This window comes from Papio anubis, chromosome 16 (assembly GCF_008728515.1).
Source record: "Papio anubis isolate 15944 chromosome 16, Panubis1.0, whole genome shotgun sequence".
NCBI classification, from domain to species: Eukaryota; Metazoa; Chordata; class Mammalia; order Primates; family Cercopithecidae; genus Papio; species Papio anubis.
Window position 1 is genome coordinate 38,046,820 of NC_044991.1, and position 19,817 is coordinate 38,066,636.

The window sequence follows — 19,817 nt, forward strand, 5'->3', positions numbered from 1 at the left end:
CTGCGGGACTCGCGTGACGCCGGCGGCGACTCGGCCCAGCTCTGCGCCCTGCACGCGCGTCCCTGTCCCCGGGCCCGGCAGCCGCTCCCTTTTAACGGGGGGAGGGGGCCATTGTTCTCGCCTCCCGCTTCCCCCGGAGCCAATCAGCGCGCCCGCAGCTCCTCGGCCTGGCAGGGTGGGAGGGCGATGGGGCGGCCAAAAGGGGGCCGGGACTCGGGGGTCGCCCGGTAGGTGCGGCAGATGTACCTGAGGGCGCGGGGCCCCCGCGCGCGCCCCTCGGCCGCCCCGCCCGGCGCCGCCGCCCCGCCCGGCCCAGGCACACGCCCGGCCCCGCCTCCCTTCACGGTCTGCTGCTTCTCTATGGGGAGGCGCACGTGCCTGGGCTTTGTGTCTCTCCTACGGGGGGCGCGGAGCCGCCAAATGGGCCCGTCCATCAGCGCGACAATGCACGCCCCCCTCCCGCGCGGGGATTACCCGCGGGTCGCGAGCAAAATAGCAACAAAGGAGAAGAATGGCCCCAAATATGTCAGGAGGGTACAATCCGCGAGCCGGAGCCTAGGGGGAAGTTGTGGGCGCTGATTGGGTGGGGGCGGGGGCGCGCCGGGGCGGTGCGTGGGAGAGCGGGGCGTCAGCTATCAGGGCGTCCGCGGAGGCGCAGTGGCTCCGCGTGGTGTTTGGGAAATAAACAAAAATCCGAGAGAGCAGCGGGGTCCCGACGGCCAAGAGCCTCCGCCAGGACCTCGGACGGATGGGCCGCTGGACCCAAGAGGCCAAGCAAAAGGGTTCCCCGGTGTTCCGAGTGTCGACAGGGGACCCAGCCTTGTCGCAGTGGCCGAGGGCGATGTTTGTGTTCACTGCCTCCGCGCGCCCACGGGCTGGGAAGGTTTCTTTTTGAGTTTGAGAAGGAATTGACGCGGCCTTCTCAGTCTCTAGAAAGCGCGGGATTGGAGCGCGGGGCGGGCTGGGCTGGGTTCCCAAAGGAACGTGAATTTCTGAACTTTTGGGTTCTTGGAGGCTCGGGAATGGCCGCTTTGGCGGGGCCCGGCCCAGGCCGCCCGGAGCCTCCGCGTGGTCCAGGGCTGGGTTAATCCGGGTGGAGTTGGCAGAAGCCCGAAACGCGCGGTCGGCCTCGTGCGCCCCAGTGAAGTTGGTTTCCTCCTCCCCGCGCGGCCTCATGCATTTTCATTCCGAGCGGGCATTTTGTTTGCCGGTTGACATCAGATGCTAAATCAAGAGCTCCAATCAAGGCGCTGCGGAATAAAGGGGCCGCCTGTCTGGGCGCAGCCCCCACGGAGCCGTGCCCCCTTCACCTTTGTGAAGGAAATTAACCTCCCGCTATTGAGCTCCGGTCGCGGCCAATCTGGACGCAAAAGAGACGCGTGCTGGACGGGGGGAGGGGGGGCAATCTGTCCTCTGAGGCAGGCTGAGGCCTCGGAGAGGACAAGCCGCCTCCCCTGTGCCACCAGGAAAAGACAACAGCGAAGACTCCCCCCACCCCCACCGGCACCTCCGCTGCCGTTCCGTTTGGACCCAGACTGGGCCGCCTGCCTCCATCCTCTGTCCAGCCCAGCCCCGAGGAAACACAAAAGGCAGAATCTCCGGGGGACAGGGCAGAGAACCCCACGAGTGCGTAGTGACCCTGATCGTCCAACACTGGGGAACAAATAGCCAAGCCATATAAAATGTCACACACTCTGAGGAAAATGTCACTTTATTGAAAGAGAAGGAAACATTTTTCTGCAAAGCTCTATATACCAGACAGATTTTGCTGAGTTTTACTTATGCTTAATTCCACTGAAGGTATTTAATTGTTTTGGATTTTCCCTCTGAAAATACCCTGGCGTAGAAATTAAACATGTAAAAATAGAGTCCACATGAGTCATAAGTTGTGATGGGGACAGTTGTTAGGCTTTGTTAATTAAGGGGTTAATCAAGTTGCTTAATCAAGGGAAAGATAATTGATAATTTTATGTTTGTAATATTTTAACCCACACACTGAAAAGGGAAGAATGCATATAGTGAAATATATTTTGACAAGTCTCAGCCTAGTTTTAAAAATGCTGTGGTGAGTGCTAGTCTCCCCAAAAGTTAGAAATCTTAAAATGAGTTTATCTAAAATTTATAAACATATTTCTATCTTAAAGTAACTGATGTTATTTCCTTGCTCTTTTGAGCGCTGATTAATAGTGCTGATGAAATTAGAAGTGGGAAAAGGATTCCGAGACAGCTTTGGCCAATTTTATTTTCTAATCACGAATCCCATCTGGATTGGAGAATAGTACAGGGCGGGGGCTCGGCCTGCTACATTCGGTCTTGCATATGTAACACTCCTTCTATTCAACAGATAACAGAGAGTTAGTCACCTTGTGAATCCTTTAAAAATAACAACACTCATAATTGTAAATAAGCCGTGGGGATGGGGAACCGGTACCGCTACCAACAAAAAAATAAAACAACTCTTGCCTGAGTGAATACAAACAGGGCTCTGAATTTAGCCAAGGGAATCTATTGAACGCTACTGAGATACTGAGATTCAATGAATCCGTTTCTTTTTCTTTATTTGTGGCTTCTAGTCTTGCCAGCCTAAATGAAATCTGCTTCAGACGGGTCAGTCAAAATAAATGGAAACTTGAAAGGTACTAGTATTGAAAACTAATTTCACCACCTGGGACTGGGAAGGAATTGGGCTGCCCGTGCGCGCAAGCACACACCAGCGACCTCCAAGCAGGTGTAGCCCAGCCTGGGTCGTGGATCGCAGCCGCCTTCTGCGTGATTTTCTCAGAACCTGTGTGCCCTCATGGATGGGAACATCGGGTCGAGATACTTGTCTTCGCTTGAGAAGAGCAAAGCGCCACCACACTGCGCCCCTGACGCCGGCCTCAGCGCACGCGAGTCGGAGAAGGGGCCGCGTGAAGTTAAGTTGGGGGAAAGAGCGTGGATTTGCCCCCCTCCAGGGGGACTTCGCCAAAGTCAGTGAGCATAGGATCCAAGGCAGATCACCTAAGTGTCCTTCCCGGGCTTTAGGCGACTCCTCCCCTTCCTTCGGGGTTCTGGCCAGCGCTTTGGAAAAATCCCGGGCCTCTGCATTTCTTGCCCTTACGGACCCCGCGGTGGGTTCTTCCTCTGACCACTGCGGAGCCCGAGGCCACAGGCGCTGCAATGTCTCCTATCCTGGTGTGCGGGGGTGCCGTCGGGGCGCGCACCCGCGTTCACTGTGACCCTCACCACAGCTGGAAATCAAAGTCAAGGCAACCGGGAGTTTGTAGAAAGCGCGAAGCTTGGAAATAAGAGCAGAAGCGGGGAACTTCTACGGAGGAGTTGGCTCCTTGGGGTGTCTAGAACAGGCCGCCCTGGCCTCACGGGAGGAGCCGGGCCCGCATTCTCACCCCACAGCGGGTAGCGCGTTTGGAGACGTCGGCGTTCAGGGGGGAGTTGTCAGCGCCCCCCATCCCCACTCTGCTGCAGACTTCTCTTCTGGCTTCACAGAAGCCCCCACTCCTGGCCCTCAGTCCCCGGAGCCACAACCGGGCAGGAACCGTACGTTGCCGCTGCAGTGCCCGCCGCCCGGAGGGACCAGCGCCTCCCTGCGCCTGGCGCGCCCGACCCGAGCTGGTGAGAGGCTTTGTATTTGCAGGAATGAGGGGTTGTTGTGTCAGTCCCAGGGGCACGCGAGAGACACGCGCAGCCCGTCTGCCCGCCACCCCGCCCGGCCCGGCCCCAGGCACCTTCCGGGCCTCCCGCCCGCGGGCCGTTGCCTTTGTTCCGCGCATTAGCATAAAGCTGCCAGGGATCTCCCGTTTAAATAATTCCACACAAAAGGAGAGTGCATGAAAGAGAGCGAACAAGGGACGATCCGCGAGGCTGCGCCGTGCGCCCTCGCGGGGAGGGACCGCGCTCAAGTATTTCCCTCCCCTCGAGTTTCAAGTGCCCCCTGGCAATCTGCTGCGCGCCCATTATTCGGCCGGGGACCGACGGCGTGACTGGCCGCCTCTTTTATCCCCCCGAGAGTACCGTCGGGGCCACTGCACGCTCCTTGAAGTGCCCTCAGGGCTGTTTGTTTTTGCCTCGGTGGGACCGTCGGGCCAGGGAGAGAGGAGAGCGGGCAGGAAGGCCCGGGCGGGCGGCGGGAAGGGCGGTGTCGGCGAAAGCTGGCAGAGGCGAAGCCTGGAAGGTGAGAAAGTCATAACCAGGGAATTAGGTCAGGGAAAGTCAGGACGGCACTGGACTCATCGGGATAACATTGAACTTGGGGTGTAAGAGGTGACCTCCACCTGTGAGGTGCTGGCGGCAGCTGATCCGTGCGCCTCGGTCTCAAACGGAACTGACAAAACCCAGCGAAACTGACCAGAAAGGCCGCGGCGACCCAGATCCTTTCCCTTTCCTCCCACCCCACTCACACCTGCACCCCGCCTCGCCTGCCGTAGGAGGACGAAGAGGCATCCAGGCTCCTGGGGGCCACAAGAGCATACTTTCTACCTTGGTGTGCGTTTTTGCTATGGGGTTAGGGGGTGGTCCTCCCCCACCACCGCCGTTCCTCTCCCTTCCGCCTTTCCCTCTTCTCCCGTCCCTGCTCTCCTCCCTAGCCCTCCGGTTCCCTCCTTGTGTCATCCGCCTCCTCTCTCTCCTCCTATCCTTCTCTCCCCTTCTGTCTCTTCCCTTCTTTTCTTTCCCCTCCTTTCTTGCTCCGCACGGTCTCACCTCTCCCTCCTCTCTCTCCCCATCCCTTTCACTCCTAGTCCTTCCCCACCTGTGGTCTCCCTCCCCATGACTGGCCCCCTTCCTCTCTCCCAGCCCCTTCTTCCCACTGTCCCTCCCTCCGCATCCAGTTCCCCCAGCCCTTTTTGCTGTCTTTCTGCTCCTCTCTCTCCTCTCGTCCCTCTCTCCTGTGTCTTCCCTTGCTTGTTTCTGTCCTCTCTCCCTCTCTTCCCCCCACCTCTCTCCCAGTCTCCCATTCCTCTCCCCTACTCTCTTTGCTTTTCTCTCTCCCCCCTCCTTCACTCTCCCCCCACTCTTCTCCCTGCTCTTATTCTCCCCCCACTCCCCACAGGCCAATGTGTGTTATTTTATTTGTCTAGAGAGAGCCTATTTGTTCAGTGATGTGTGGCCTCCTGGTCGCCTGCTTTAATGGGGGACGCGGAGGCTTGGTTTCTGTGAGCATTAGCATACAGCTGCCGGGCTCTGCGCCCCTGCCGGCGCTCACTTTATCCCAGCCTTATCATCACTTCTTCTTTCAACCAGAAAACAATCAACAGCTCCTCGCACTCGGCGACTTTCGAGCCCTGCTCCCTGCTTCTTGGCTAACACTGGCTCACTCGGGTGCGCACCCTCTCTCTCTCTCTCTCTCTCTCTCTCCCTCCTCTCTCTCTCTCCCTCTTGAAAGGGTAAATATTGATTGGCTGGCTTTACATTTTATGCTCCATGCCATATTTCCTTCCCTCTCTCACTTCGTCGTTGATTTTTCTCTTGCCCTCCTGTGATGTTTGAGTGTAATAAAACCATAAGAAGCCATTTTTTGGAAAGGCAGTGGTTACACTCTTTATTAAAAACCGACATCTGTCGGGAGAGCAATTAGAGGCATCAGAAGGCAGGGTTGTTGCATGTGTTTTGGGAGAATAAAACTTTGGAAAATTAACTTTGGTATTTTTTTATTAATATTCTTTGCTTAAAACTGTAGAATTCCAAGATCAAGCTTAGAAGCCAAGATGTCCCCAGCTCAGCAGCAAGTGCTGAAATATGTAGAGATGCCAAGCATTCATTCCACTTACAGAATTCATGCCTTGTGCAAGCCAAATCCAAATATTGGTCTCTTTCAAGCACTTGCTTTTGCCAGGCTTTATCTTCACCGTTATTTTCCCAAAGACCTTAGAATAGTCAATTGCAAGTTATAATCAACAACTCTTGAATTCCTCTTTTATTCTTAGGAAACTTGTTCAGTGATAAAGTTTTCAAGTCTGAACAGATATGCTAAGATCCTTAGATTCAGGAAATTATTTAGCATATATGCTAAATATCCTGTAAATTACCCACTTTCTAAATGTTAGATAAGGATTAAAATAATGTCACCCAATACACTTTGTAGACGAAAATATATTCTAGATATTTTCAAGTCTGCTGTGATACTTATGGAGCTCCAACACTCCTTTTTCAAAAGGCGGCAAAGGAAAACTTGTCACATTTATGCATGATTTTGTATTAAGGTTGACATTGTCATTTGGGGTCACTTTTATGTGACTAGAGGCTTTTTAATGCTAATACTTGGTCACAGAAGTCATAACTGTTGATCCTCTGAGGTTGTTCTGTTAATCTCCATCCAAGGGTTCCAGGACCTGTCACAGAAACTTACTCCTTTTACTTATGAGTTTGACCCAGGTCCTTTCAGGGGAAAGGGACAGGGGAGGAGAGTTGCTTGAGCCGACTCATTCACCAGTCCCTGAAATATGGTTTCACGTGTGCTGGGTCTGAATTCTGAAGAGTGGACCAGTAGCAATTGTTCCCTTTTCAAGTGACATAGTGTGTACCATATGGCCAATGCTGGACCCTCCCCACAGTGACCCATGCATTTGTGGAAAACGCACATGTGAAGGAATTAGGAGCATTTATTGCTTGCTTTTGCCTGCCTTGGGAAAATCAAGAGTCCAGTATTCTGGAACAATTTTATTTTGCAGAAATATCAATATCAAATAACTTTGCAGTTCCAACAAGTTGGCACTTTGCAGCAGAGAGTTTGATAATGTGTATACAATACTGTAATGCCAGCTCTGACTTTCCTTCTAATAGTTGTGTATCCCTTATCTTGTGCCAATTTTTGCTCAACATTTACCTGAAATATAACACATGAACAAAAAAGTGGAATTGTTCACAAAAACCAATGTTAAGCCCTGCTGTGAAAAAGTGTGTCACACTATCTACTAAGACAGACCCAATAAATGAGAACCATCTTATGTGCTGTTGCCCCTCGTTCCTGAATCCATGCAGTTTCTAGTGGGCAATTAATTTGCTTTATTTATAAGAAAAAGGGTTTCTGATCCACATGATAGCTGACATGTACTAGGGACCCCCTCACCCTCCCCCCAGTGCAAAGCAGCAGTGCTAAGGATAAAAGAAAGTGAACTTAGATGAACTTCCCATTACCACCTTACCACGTTCTAATCTAAAACCTATGTGTGAACCCCTTGAGCATCTAACTTTTCTGTGACTTTAGGCTCCTCATCTGCAATTTGAAACAGAAATACAGCCTCCTCCTTTCCAAAGGTCATGTAAGCTTTCCTACACAATCACTGCTTCTGATGTTGGACTATATAGATTTAATTTCTCATCCTCTGTTTACTGATTTTCCATTCTGGGCACATTTTCTTTTTTATCACCCATAAGTATTGCTGGGTAAACATGTGAAGAACTAACAAGACTGGCAGCAGAAGTTTCCAGGAAATCAAACAGAATCACACCCAAGGTAAAACAAGTTTTACACAGTATGATCTCATTTTATTGCCGAAATGGATTATTCTGCAGAGAAACATGCCTGGGATTTGTAAAGCAAGCCTGCCCCAGAAGAGAGGCACGCGGCCATGTGCCACCTACTGGGATGATAGAAAACTACAGGCATAAGTCGGGGAAGGAAAGGAAGGAACAAAACCACCAGGGGCTGGCTTCACTGTCATACCAGGCTGCAGAGAACTTTTCTATTTCTACAGAGCAAGTTTCCAGGAACTAAATAAATGAAAACCATAAAGGGGAGACCCTGCCTACAACTAAATGATGCCTGGCCACGCATACATGGGCAGGTGGTAGCGATTATAGTGTAGGTAGTCCAGAGTGCTTCTCTCCACCAGGGTTTTGTAGATGGATTCCTCGAAGACTCTTTTGAGGTATTGCCTGGGCTTCTCAGTCGGGTTTATTTCCTCATCTTCTATCTGATGGGCTAACTGCTCTATGGAAGGAAGGTCTTCCTCCTGTAAAACACAGTAAGAGGCCAGATACAGAAATTAATTGGATCCTGCACAGTTGTAACAGGGCAGTTTCGTGAAAACGAAAACGATAGTAGTCAGCTGTGCAAGGCTGGTCACTTTTTTCCTAGCTTTTGAAAATTTATTTTTAATTGTGGCAAAGTATACAATAACATCAAATGTCTTATTTTAATAATTTTTAGGTGTACAGTTCAGTGGCATGAAGTACATTCACATTGCTGTGTAACCCTCACCACTGTCCATCTCCAGGACGTTTTCATCTTTGTCAACTGAAATACTGTCTCCATTAAACAGCAGCTCCCTACCCTCCCATCCTCCAGGCCCTGGAAACCGCCTCTGTCTCTGTGAACGTGACTACACAGGCACCTCATATGAGTGGAACTGTGTAGTATTTTTTTTGTATGACTGGCTTATATCACTTAGCATAATGTCCTTAAGAGTCATCCAGGTTAGTAATTTCAAGCCCTTCATTTTCAGATAAAAATCATCATACTTGTTTTGTTGTCGTTGTTGTTTCTGTTTGTTTTTTGAGAAGGAATTTCGCTGTTGTTGCCCAGGCTGGAGTGCAATGGCGCGATCTGGGCTCACTGCAACCTCTGCCTCCCAGGTTCAAGCGATTCTCCTGCCTCAGCCTCCCGAGTAGCTGGGACTACAGGCGTGGCCCACCACACCTGGCTAATTTTGTATATTTAATAGAGACAGGGTCTCTCCTTGTTGGTCAGGCTGCTCTGGAACTCCCCACCTCAGGTGATCTGCCCGCCTTGGCCTCCCAAAGTGCTGGGATTACAGGCGTGAGCCACTGTGCCCTGCCCGTTTTAAAAATAATAATAATAAAAAAGGAGTGATTAAACCTTTTTACTTGAAAGGTCCTAGATGGTTTTCTTGGTTATAATTCCCAAGAAATGGGATTTTAAAACCTTAGAATAAATTCACGGTCAAGTCAAATTTTATTGATACATTTGAAAAGATAGGGCTTAGAAAGAATAAAGTTGTTTGAAGTTGAGAATCATATGCTGTACACAGGTACAGTGTAGTAGAGATTTTCCGAACATTTCATTATAAACGTTTTCAGAGACAAGTTGAAGAATTGTCCAGTGGGCACCTGCACGCCCCCACCTGGACTCCACAGATAACATCTGCTATATTTGCTTCACCGCCGCATATCTGCCCTCTAGAGTAGGGTACTTCTAGAAAGCACATCCCCCAGGGTTGAGCTGGGTGCTTTCCAAACACCGTGATTCTTGAACATCACTGTAGATCAAGAGTCTGTGGACTCCAATGGTACATTTATTTCAACTTCCAATAATTCCTTCTGTTTTGAACAGAAAAGGCAATTACTTGCAGGGTTTTGTTGGATTATTAACTTACTAGTGATAAGAGCTTATAGATAGAAAAGTAGACTCAAGCTATATGGAGGCATAGAGTCATTGCCACTTGGCTAAGAAGACACAACAAGGTGTTGGAGATTATGCATGCATTGGACAGAGCAGTCAGTGGGGGTTGCAGGAATTCAGAGGTAAACCAGAGGGATAAAGGTAGTGATAGGGAAAAAGCTGATTCTCACAACTAAATACTGGAGGTGCTGAAAACTTTGGGTGCCACCAGTAAGGCCTTGTGGATATATTCTGCAATGTATATGAGGTTGGCTCTTTCTTCCTTAATTTTTCTGGAGAACTGTATCAAACCAACCAAAAACAATTACCTTTTTAAAATTATACAAGATTTCGAGCTCATATTGTATGCTGCTGTTCTGACACTGGGTTAAATAGTGTAAAATCACTTTTGAAGTTTATTTCAAGCAAATATTCCTCTAGATTATAAACAGATTTTTGGGCACTTGCCTCTTGAAGGATGACCTGTCATACTGTGATCATCTTCTTTCACTGTGTGACCACCTCCCCTCACAGTATGACCACCTCCCCTCAGTGTGACCACTTCCCCTCAGTGTGACCACCTCCCCTCAGTATGACTACCACCCCTCACAGTGTGACCACGTCCCCTCAGTGTGACCACTTCCCCTCAATGTAACCACCTCCTCTCAGTGTGACCACCACCCCTCTCAGTGTGACTACCTCCCCTCACAGTATGACCACCTCCCCTCAGTGTGACCACCTCCCCTCAGTGTGACGACCACCCCTCACAGTGTGACCACCTCCCCTCACAGTATAACCACCTCCCCTCAGTGTGACTGCCTCCTCACTCACAGTATGACCACCTCCCCTCAGTGTGACCACTTCCCCTCAATGTGACCACCTCCTCTCAGTGTGACTACCACCCCTCACAGTGTGACCACCTCCCCTCCCAGTATGACCACCTCCCCTCAGTGTGACCACCTCCTCACTCACAGTATGACCACCTCCCCTCATTGTGACCACCTCCCCTCAGTGTGACTACTTCCTCTCAGTGTGACCACCTCCCCTCACAGTATGACCACCTCCCCTCAGTGTGACCACCTCTTCTCAGTGTGACCACCTCCCCTCTCAGTGTGACCACCTCTGCTCACAGTGTCACTACCTCCCCTCAGTGTGATCACCTCCCCTCAGTGTGATCACCTCCCCTCACAGTGTGGCCGCCTCCCCTCTCACAGTGTTACCACCTCCCCTCTTACAGTGTGACCACCTCCCCTCTCACAGTGTGACTACCTCCCCTCTCACAGTGTGACCACCTCCATCACAGTGTGACCACCTCCCCTCACAGTGTGACTACCTTCCCTTAGTGTGACCATCTCCCCTCTCACAATGTGACCACCTCCCCTCTCACAGTGTGGCCACCTCCCCTCACACAGTGTGACCACCTCCCCTCTCACAGTGTGACTCCCTCCCCTCTCACAGTATGACTCCCTCCCCTCAGTGTGACCACCTCCCCTCTCAGTGTGACCATCTCCCCTCACAATGTGATTACTTTTTCTTTCACAGCATGATCACCTCCCCTCAGTGTGACCATCTCCCCTCTCACAGTGTGACCACCTCCCTGACACAGTGTGACCACCTCCCCTCTCAGTGTGACCACCTCCCCTTTCACAATGTGATTACTTTTTCTCTCAGCGTGACCACCTCCCCTCAGTGTGACCACCTACCCTCACGCAGCGTGACCACTTTTTCTCTCAGTGTGACCACCTCCCCTCAGTGTGACCACTTCCCCTCACACAATGTGATCACTTTTTCTCTCATAGTGTGAATACCTCCCCTCTCAGTGTGACTACCTCCTCTCAGTAGTGTGACCATCTCCCTTCACACAGTGTGACCACCCCTTCCTCCCCTCATTACCCTTATGAATTCAACTTCTTTAGATTCCACATGTAAGTGAGATCATGCAGTATTTGTCTTTCTGTACCTGATTTTTTTTTTTTTTTTTTAAGACAAGGTCTCACTCTGTTGCCCAGACTGGAGTGCAGCGGGACGATCTCGGCTCACCACAACTTCTGCCTCCTGGGTGCAAGCAATTCTCCTGCCTCAGCCTCCCGAGTAGCTGGGATTACAGGTGCACACCACTACCACCTGGCTAATTTTTGTATTTTTAGTAGAGACGAGGTTTCACCATGTTGGCAAGGCTGCTCTTGAACTCCTGACCTCAAATGATCCACCTGCCTCGGCCTCCCAAAGTGCTGGGGTTACAGGCCACCGTGCCCAGCCGTACTTAGCATATTATACTTAGCATAATGTCCTCCAGGTTCATCCATGTTGTTGAAAATGACAGAACAGAACTTCCTTTTTTTAAGGCTGAATAGTATTCCATTGTGCATATATACCATAATTTCTTTATCCATTCATCTGCTGATGAACACTTAGGTTCAATTCGTGTCCTGGCTATTTTGAATAGGCTGCAATAGGCATAAGAATGCAGATATTTCTTTGATACACTGATTTCATTTTTTTTTTTTTTTTTTTTTGAGACGGAGTCTCGCTCTGTCGCCCAGGCTGGAGTGCAGTGGCTGGATCTCAGCTCACTGCAAGCTCCGCCTCCCAGGTTCACGCCATTCTCCGGCCTCAGCCTCCCGAGTAGCTGGGACTACAGGTGCCCACCACCTCGCCCGGCTAGTTTTTTGCATTTTTTAGTAGAGACGGGGTTTCACCGTGTTAGCCAGGATGGTCTCGATCTCCTGACCTCGTGATCCACCCGTCTCGGCCTCCCAAAGTGCTGGGATTACAGGCTTGAGCCACCGCGCCCGGCCCTGATTTCATTTCTTTTGGATACATACCAAAAAGTGAGATTGCTGGATCATATGTAATTCTATTTTTAGTTTTCTGAGGAACCTCCACATTGTTTTCCAAAATGGCTGAACCAATCTCCATTACCACCAACAGTGAACAAGAATTCCCTTTTCTCCACATCCTTGCCAACCTTTTATCTATAACAGCCATACTAACAAGGGTGAGGTGGTAGCTCACTGTGGTTTTATTTTGCATTTCCCTGATGATACATGAGGTTGATCCTTTTTAAAATACATCTTTTGGTCACAGTAAGTCCTCATAGCGTCCTAGAAACTGTAACTTTAAGTGAGATAACATGTATCAAAACAAATTTTACCATAGGCTAATTGATAAGAACAAGAGTGAAGTTCCGACAGCATATTTCTGGTCACAAAAACATCACCAAACTTCTAAATAAAGATCAAAAACACTTCTAACATTAAACACTAAAATAATTGTGGGCTATAATACATTTAAGAAAGATTAACATAAACAAGTAAGGTAATTATTTACCGAATTATTTCAGTTCTGGGTGGTGAGTTGCTGCAGCTTATCCTGGCAGCTCAGGTCACAAAGCGGGAACCCATGATGAACAGGACCCTTCCCATCACAGGGTACATTCCCACCCACATCTGCACCCACACTCACGCACACTGGGACCATTTAGACATGCTAATTAACCTTTTGTGTCTGGCTCTTTTCACTTAGCGTGGTGTTTTGTTTTTTTCTGATCTTTGAACTCCAGTGTACCTGGTGAAAACCCACAATGCACACAAACATGGGCAGAACATGCAAACTCCACAGACAGTGGCCCAGGAATGACTTTCTTTTCCTCATCAATGTTACAATGAAAGGATGTTATTTGAGGACCTACCACATGTATTCTTTTGAGAAGTGTCTATTCAGGTCCTTTGCTTGTGTTTATATCAGGCCATTTGTTTTCCTGTCAGTGAGTTGTGTGAGTTCCCTATATATTTTGGATATTAGCTAAAATTGGATATCATACATCAAATCAGATGTATGATTTGGAAATATTTTCTCCCAGTCTGTGAGCTGTCTCTTCGCTCTGTTGTTTTCTTTGCTGTGCAGACGCTTTTACATTTGATGTAGACCCACTTGTCTGTTTTTGCTTTTGTTGCCTGTGCTTTTGGTGTCACATCCAAAAAAATCCTTTCTGAGACCAATGTCAAGAACTATTTCTCCTATACAGTTTCCAGTCTTATGTTTAAGTCTTCACTCCATTTTGAATTGATTTTTCTGTATGGGTTGAGAGAAGAGTCCAATTTCATTCTTCTGCATGTAGATATCCAGTTTTTCTAATACCATTTATTGAAGGGACTGTCCTTTCCCCATTGTATGTTCTTGGCACTTCTGTCAAAAATCAATTGACTGTAAATGTGTAGGTTTATTTATGACTTTGTATCCTGTCCCACTGGTACATTTATCTGTTTTTATGGCAGTACCATGCTGATATGGTTTGGCTCTGTGTCCCCACCCAAATCTCATTTCCATTTGTAATCCCCATGTGTCTGTCAAATGACAGAGGTGTTTGGATCATGGGGGCGAACTATGCTGAGAACTATGCTGTTCTCCTGATAGTGAGTGAGTTCTCATGAGATCTGATGGTTATAAGTGTTTGGAAGTTCCTCCTTTGCTCTTCTCATGCTCCTGCCACCTTGTGAAGAAGGTGCTTGCTTCCCCTTCCACCATGATTGTAAGTTTCCTGAGGCTTCCCTGGCCATATGGAACTGTGAGTCAATTAAATCTCTTTCCTTCGTAAATTACTCAGTCTCAGTTCTTTATAACAGCGTGAAAATGGACTAATACACATGCTGTTTTGATTACTATAGTTTTGAAATATACTTTGAGATCAGGTAGTGTTATGCCTCCAGTTTTTGTTTGTTTGTTTTTTCTCAAGATTGTATTGGCTATTTGTGGGTCTTTTGTGGTTCCATATGATTTTTAAGATTGTCTTTTCTGTTTCTGTGAAAAATGACATTGGCATTTTGATAGGAATTGCATTGAATCTGCAGATTGCTTTGGGTAGTATGGACATTTTAACAATATGAACTCTTCTAATCCATGAACACATGATATCTTTCCATTTATTTGTGTTGGCTTCAATATTTTTCATCAATGTTTTATAGCTCTCATTATACAGATCTTTTAACTCCTTGGTTAAAAACTCCTAAGTATTTTTTTATGCTTTGTAAATGGAATTGCTTTCTTAATTTCTTTTTCAGATAGTTTATTGTTAGTGTATATCAACATTATTATTATTTTTTTCTAGACGGAATCTCACTCAGACTAGAGTACAGTGGCATGATTTCGGCTCACTGCAACCTCCGCCTCCTGGGTTCAAGAGATTGTCCTGCCTCAGCCTCCTGAGTAGTTGGGATTACAGGTACCTGCCACCACGTCTGGCTAATTTTTTTTATTTTTAGTAGAGATGGGGTTTCACCACGTTGGCCAGGCTGGTCTTGAACTCCCGACCTCAGGTGATCCGGCTGCCTTGGCCTCCCAAGGTGCTGGGATTACAGGTGTGAGCCACTGCATCTAGCCAACACTACTGACTTTTGTATGTTGGTTTTGTATCCTGCAACTTTACTGAACTCACTTACCAGTTCTACCAGTTTTTTTTTTTGTGGAGTGTTTAAGGATTTTATGTATATAAGATCATGTCATCAGCAAACAGAGACAATTTCACCTCTTCCTGTCCTAGCTGGATGCTTTTTACTTCTTCTTTTTCCCTAATTGCTCTGGCTAGGACTTCTAGTCCTATGATTAATAGAAGTGGCAAGAGTGGGTATCCTTGTCTTGTTCCTGATCTTAGAGGAAAAGCTTTCAACTTTTCACCACTGAGAATGATGTTAGCTGTGGGCTTGTCATATATGGCCTTTATTGTGTTCAGGAACATTCCTTTTATACCTGATTGTTGAGAGGTTTTTTTTTTTTTTTTTAATCATGAAAGGATGCAAATTTTATCAAATGCTTTCTCTGCCTTCTAGCATAATGTTTTGAGGTTCATGTGCTTTGTATCAGTACCTCATTTCTCTTCATGGCTGAATACTATTCCATTGTGTGGCTAGACCACATTTGTTTATCCGTTGATATGTTGATGGACATTTGGGTTGTTTCCTCCTTCTGGCTGTTCTAACCAGTGCTGCTTTGAAGATTCTTGTACAAGCAATCATTAGAATACCTCATTTAATTCTTTGTTTGTTTCTTTTGTTTTTTTGAGATGGAGTCTTGTTCTGTCACCCAGGTTGGAGTGCAGTGATGTGATCTCAGCTTACTGCAACATCTACCTCCTGGGTTCAAGCAATTCTCCTGCCTCAGCCTCCTGAGTAGCTAGGACTACTGGTGCGCACCACCACGTCTGGCTAAGTTTTGTATTTTTAGTAGAGATGTGGTTTCATTACATTGGCCAGGCTGGTCTTGAACTCCTGACCTCAGATGATCTGCCCACCTCAGCCTCCCACAGTGCTGGGATTACAGGTGTTAGCCACCACTTCCGGCCTCAGTTCTTTTGGATATATATTTAGAAGTGCAACTGCTGAGTCATATGGTAATTCTGTGTGTAACTTTTTGAGGAACCATCAAAACATTTTCTATAGCAGGTGTAATTTTACATTCCCACCAGCAATTCAGTTCCCATTTTCCCTACATCCTTACTATTTCTCCTCTTGTTTTATATTATAGCCATCCTAGTGGATGTAAAGTGCTATCTCATTATGGTTCTGATTTGCATTTCCCTAATAATTATTGATGCTGAACATATTTTCATGTACATAGGTTTACTTCTGGACTCTGAATTTTATTCCATTGATCTGTAGATCTATTCTCATGCAAGTACCACACTGTCTTGGTTACTGTGGCTTTGCAGTAAGAAAATGTGAGTTCTTCAACTTTGTTCCTTTTTTCCTCCAAGATAGTTTTGGCTATTTGGAGTCCCTTCCATTTCCATAGGAACTTAGGACTTGCATTTCTTTTTAAAAATGCCCTTGGAATTTTGATAGGATTGTACTGAATTGTAGATTGTTTTGGGTGGTATTGCCATCCTAACAATATAAAGTCTTCAAATGCATGAACACAGATGTTGTCCCATTTATTTAGGTAGTCATTCACTTCTTTCAAAAATGTTTTGTAGTTTTCAGTGTATAAGCCTTGCCCTATTTTGGTTAAATTTATTCCCAAGTATTTTATTCTTTTTAATGCTATTATAATTGTTTTCTTAATTTCATTTTCAAATTATTAACTGCTAATATGGTTTGGATGTTTTGTCCCCTTCAACTCTCATGCTGAAATGGGATCCCCAATGCTGGAAGTGGGATCTGGAAGAGGTGTTTGGGTCTTGGGGAGGATCCCTCATGAATGGCTTGCTACTGTCCTCGTGGTAATGAGTGAGTTCTCACTCTGAGTTCACGCTAGATCTGGTTGTTTAAAAGAACCTGGCACCACTTCCCTCTCTCTTTTGCTCCCTCTCTTGCCATGTGACACACTGTCTCCCCCTTCACCTTCCATCATGATTGGAAATTTCCTGAGGCCCTCACCAGAAGCAGATGCCAGTACATATACTTCATGTACAGCCTGCAGAACCGTGAGCCAAATCTCTTTTCTTTATAAATTACCCAGTCTCAGGTGTTCTTCTAAAGCAATGCAAACAGATTAATACAACTGCTAATGTAGACAATGGATTATTGTGTGTTGATTTCATATTCTGCAACTTTGCTGATTTCATTTCTTAGCTCTAATAGTTATTTTTTTGGATTCTTTAGGATCACATCACCTGAGAATGGAGATAGTTTTACTTCTTCCTTTCCAATGTGGATGTCTTTTATACCTTTTTCTTGCCTGATTGCTCTGGCTAGAACTTCCAAAACCGTGCTGAATATAAGTGGTGAAAGCAGGCATCCTTGTCTTATTCCAGATCTCAGGGATAAGAATTCAGGTTTCAGTAATTCATTACTGAATGTGATGTTATCTGTGGGTTTTTCATAAACATCCTTTATCAGATTGGAGACATTCCCTTCTATTGACAGTTTTTTTTGTCAAACGCTTTTTCTGCACCAATTGAGATGATAGTGGTTTTTTCCCCTTTGTTCTATTTTTTTTTTTTTTTTTGATACAGAGTCTCACTCTATTGCCCAGGCTAGAGTGCAGTGGCACAATCTTGGCTCACTGCAACCTTTACCTGCTGGGTTCAAGAGATTCTCCTGCCTCAGCCTTGTGAGTGGCTGAGATTACAGGTGTGTGCCACCATGCTTGGCTAATTTTTTTGTATTTTTACTAGAGACAGGGTTTCATCATGTTGGTCAGGCTGGTCTCAAACTCCTGATCTCAAATGATCTGCTCACCTCGACCTTCCAAAGTGCTGGGATTATAGGTGTGTGACCCACTGCTTCAGCCCCCTGCCTCTATTAAAGTGGTATATTACATTGATTCATTTTTTTTTTAATTTTTATTTTTTATTATTATTATTATACTTTAAGTTCTAGGGTATATGTGCATAACGTGCAGGTTTGTTACATATGTATGCCGGCGCCCATGCTGCTGTGCTGCACCCATCAACCTCCGTCAGCACCCATCAACTCGTTTACATCAGGTATGTTCCCAATGCAATCCCTCCCTCCCCCTCCCCCTCCCCATGATAGGCCCCGTGTGTGATGTTCCCCTTCCCAGTCCAAGTGATTCATTGTTCAGTTCCCACCCACAGAGTGAGAGAGAACATGGTAAGCCTATTTTCTGTTCTTGTGGATAGTTTGCTGAGAATGATGGCTCAGCTGCATCCATGTCCCAAGAAGGACAATAAACTCATCCTTTTATATGGCTGCATAGTATTCCATGGTATATGTGCTACATTTTAATCCAGTCTACAATACTGATGGACATTTGGACATCAAAGGCAGTGCTGATACGAACAGACATTTCTCAAAAGAATACATTCATACAGCCAACAGACACATGAAAAATGCTTATCATCATCACTGGCCACCGAGAAATGCAACCAAAAACCACAATGAGATACCATCTCACACCAAAGAATGGCTATCATTAAAAAAGTCAGGAAAGAAACAATTGATTCATTTTTATATGTTGAACTACCCTTACGTTCCTGGGGTAAATCTCACTAGCTGGGTGTTTAGTCCTTTAATATGCTGCTGGATTTGGTTTGCTAATAATCTGCTGGCTATTTTTGCTTCTAAATTTAAAAGCGGTGTTGGTCTGTAAGTTTTCTTTTCTTGCAGTGTCTTTGTCTAGTTTTGGTATTAGGGTAATGCTGATCTCATTGAATAGTTCCAACCTCTTCTGTTTTTTGGAAGAGTTCAAGAGAATTGTTGTTAATTCTTTAAATGTTTGATAGAATTCACCAGCGAAGCCATCTGGTCTTGGGCTTTTCTTTGTGTGAGATTTTTGATTATCGATTCAAGGTCTTTACTTGTTATAGCTCTGTTGAGATTTTCTATTTCTTCTTGTGTCAGTTTTTAGTTTGTTCATTTCTTTTTCTTTTTTTTTTTTTGAGACGGAGTCTTGCTTTGTCGCTCAGGCTGGAGTGCGATGGCATGATTTCAGCTCACTGAAACCTCCACCTCCCAGGTTCAAGTGATTCTCCTGCCTCAGCCTCCTGAGTAGCTGGGGTTACAGGCATGTGCCACCATGCCAGGCTAATTTTTGTATTGTTAGGAGAGACGGGGTTTCACCATGTTGGTCAGGTTGGTCTCAAACTCCTGACCTCATGATCGGCCCACCTTGGCCTCCCAAAGTGCTGAGATTACAGGCGTGAGCCACTGCGCCCAGCCTAGTTTGTTCATTTCTAATAATTTGTCCATTTCATCTAGGTTATGTAATTGGTTGGCAAATAATTATTCATGGCATTTTCTCATAATCCTTTTTTATTTCTGTAAGGTTGATAGTAACGTCCCCACTTCTATTTCTGACTTTAGTAATCTGAGTCTTTTTTCTTAGTCAGTCTAGCTAAAGGTTTATCAATTTGATTGATCTTTTCAAAGAACTAACTTTTGGTTTTATTGATTTTCTCTATTTTCTTATTCTCTATTTCATTTATCTCTGTTCTAATCCTTATTATTTCTTTTCTTCTGCTGGCATTAGGCTTAGTTTGGTTTTATTTTCCTAGTTCCTCAAGTTATAAAATCAGGTTCCTGATTTGAGTTCTTTTTATGTAGGCACTTATAGCTTTAAATTCTGTTTTCTTTGGATCTCATAAATGTTGGTATGTTGTATCTTAGTTTTCATTCATCTATAAGCATTTCTAATATCCCTTTTTTATTTCTTTTATGATGCACTGGTTGCTTAAGAATGTGTTATTTAACTTCCACAAATTTGTGAATTTTTCCAATCTTCCTTCTGTTACTGATTTCCAGCTTCATTCCATTGTGGTTGGAGAATATACTTTGTATGATTTTAATCTGTTAAAATGTATTGGCACTTGTTTCGTGCCTAACATATGGCCTATCCTGGAGAATGTGTTGTGTGCACTTGAGAAGAATGTGCATTCTACTGTTGAACAGAGAATTTCATCCACGACTGTTGGGTCCACTTGGCTTATAGTGCTATTGAAGTCATCTATTTCCTTATTGATTTTCTATCTGGTTGTTCTAGTCATTATTGAAAGTAAGATACAGAAGTCTGCATTATTATTTTA

The 19,817-nt window shown here is 46.0% G+C and overlaps 1 protein-coding gene across 5 annotated transcripts in view; it reads right to left on the reverse strand.

Moving 5' to 3' along the window:
* Window positions 1-7,460: 7,460 nt before the first annotated feature.
* CFAP61 (cilia and flagella associated protein 61) overlaps window positions 7,461-19,817 on the reverse strand; it is a 303,360-nt gene continuing 291,003 nt past the window's right edge. For all 5 annotated transcript variants that reach the window (XM_017945056.2, XM_017945053.2, XM_017945054.2 and 2 more), the window contains one exon: window positions 7,461-7,949. In XM_017945056.2, coding sequence (XP_017800545.1) covers window positions 7,749-7,949 — 201 coding nt within the window. In that variant the 3' untranslated portion in view covers window positions 7,461-7,748. The remainder of the gene's footprint in view (window positions 7,950-19,817) is intronic.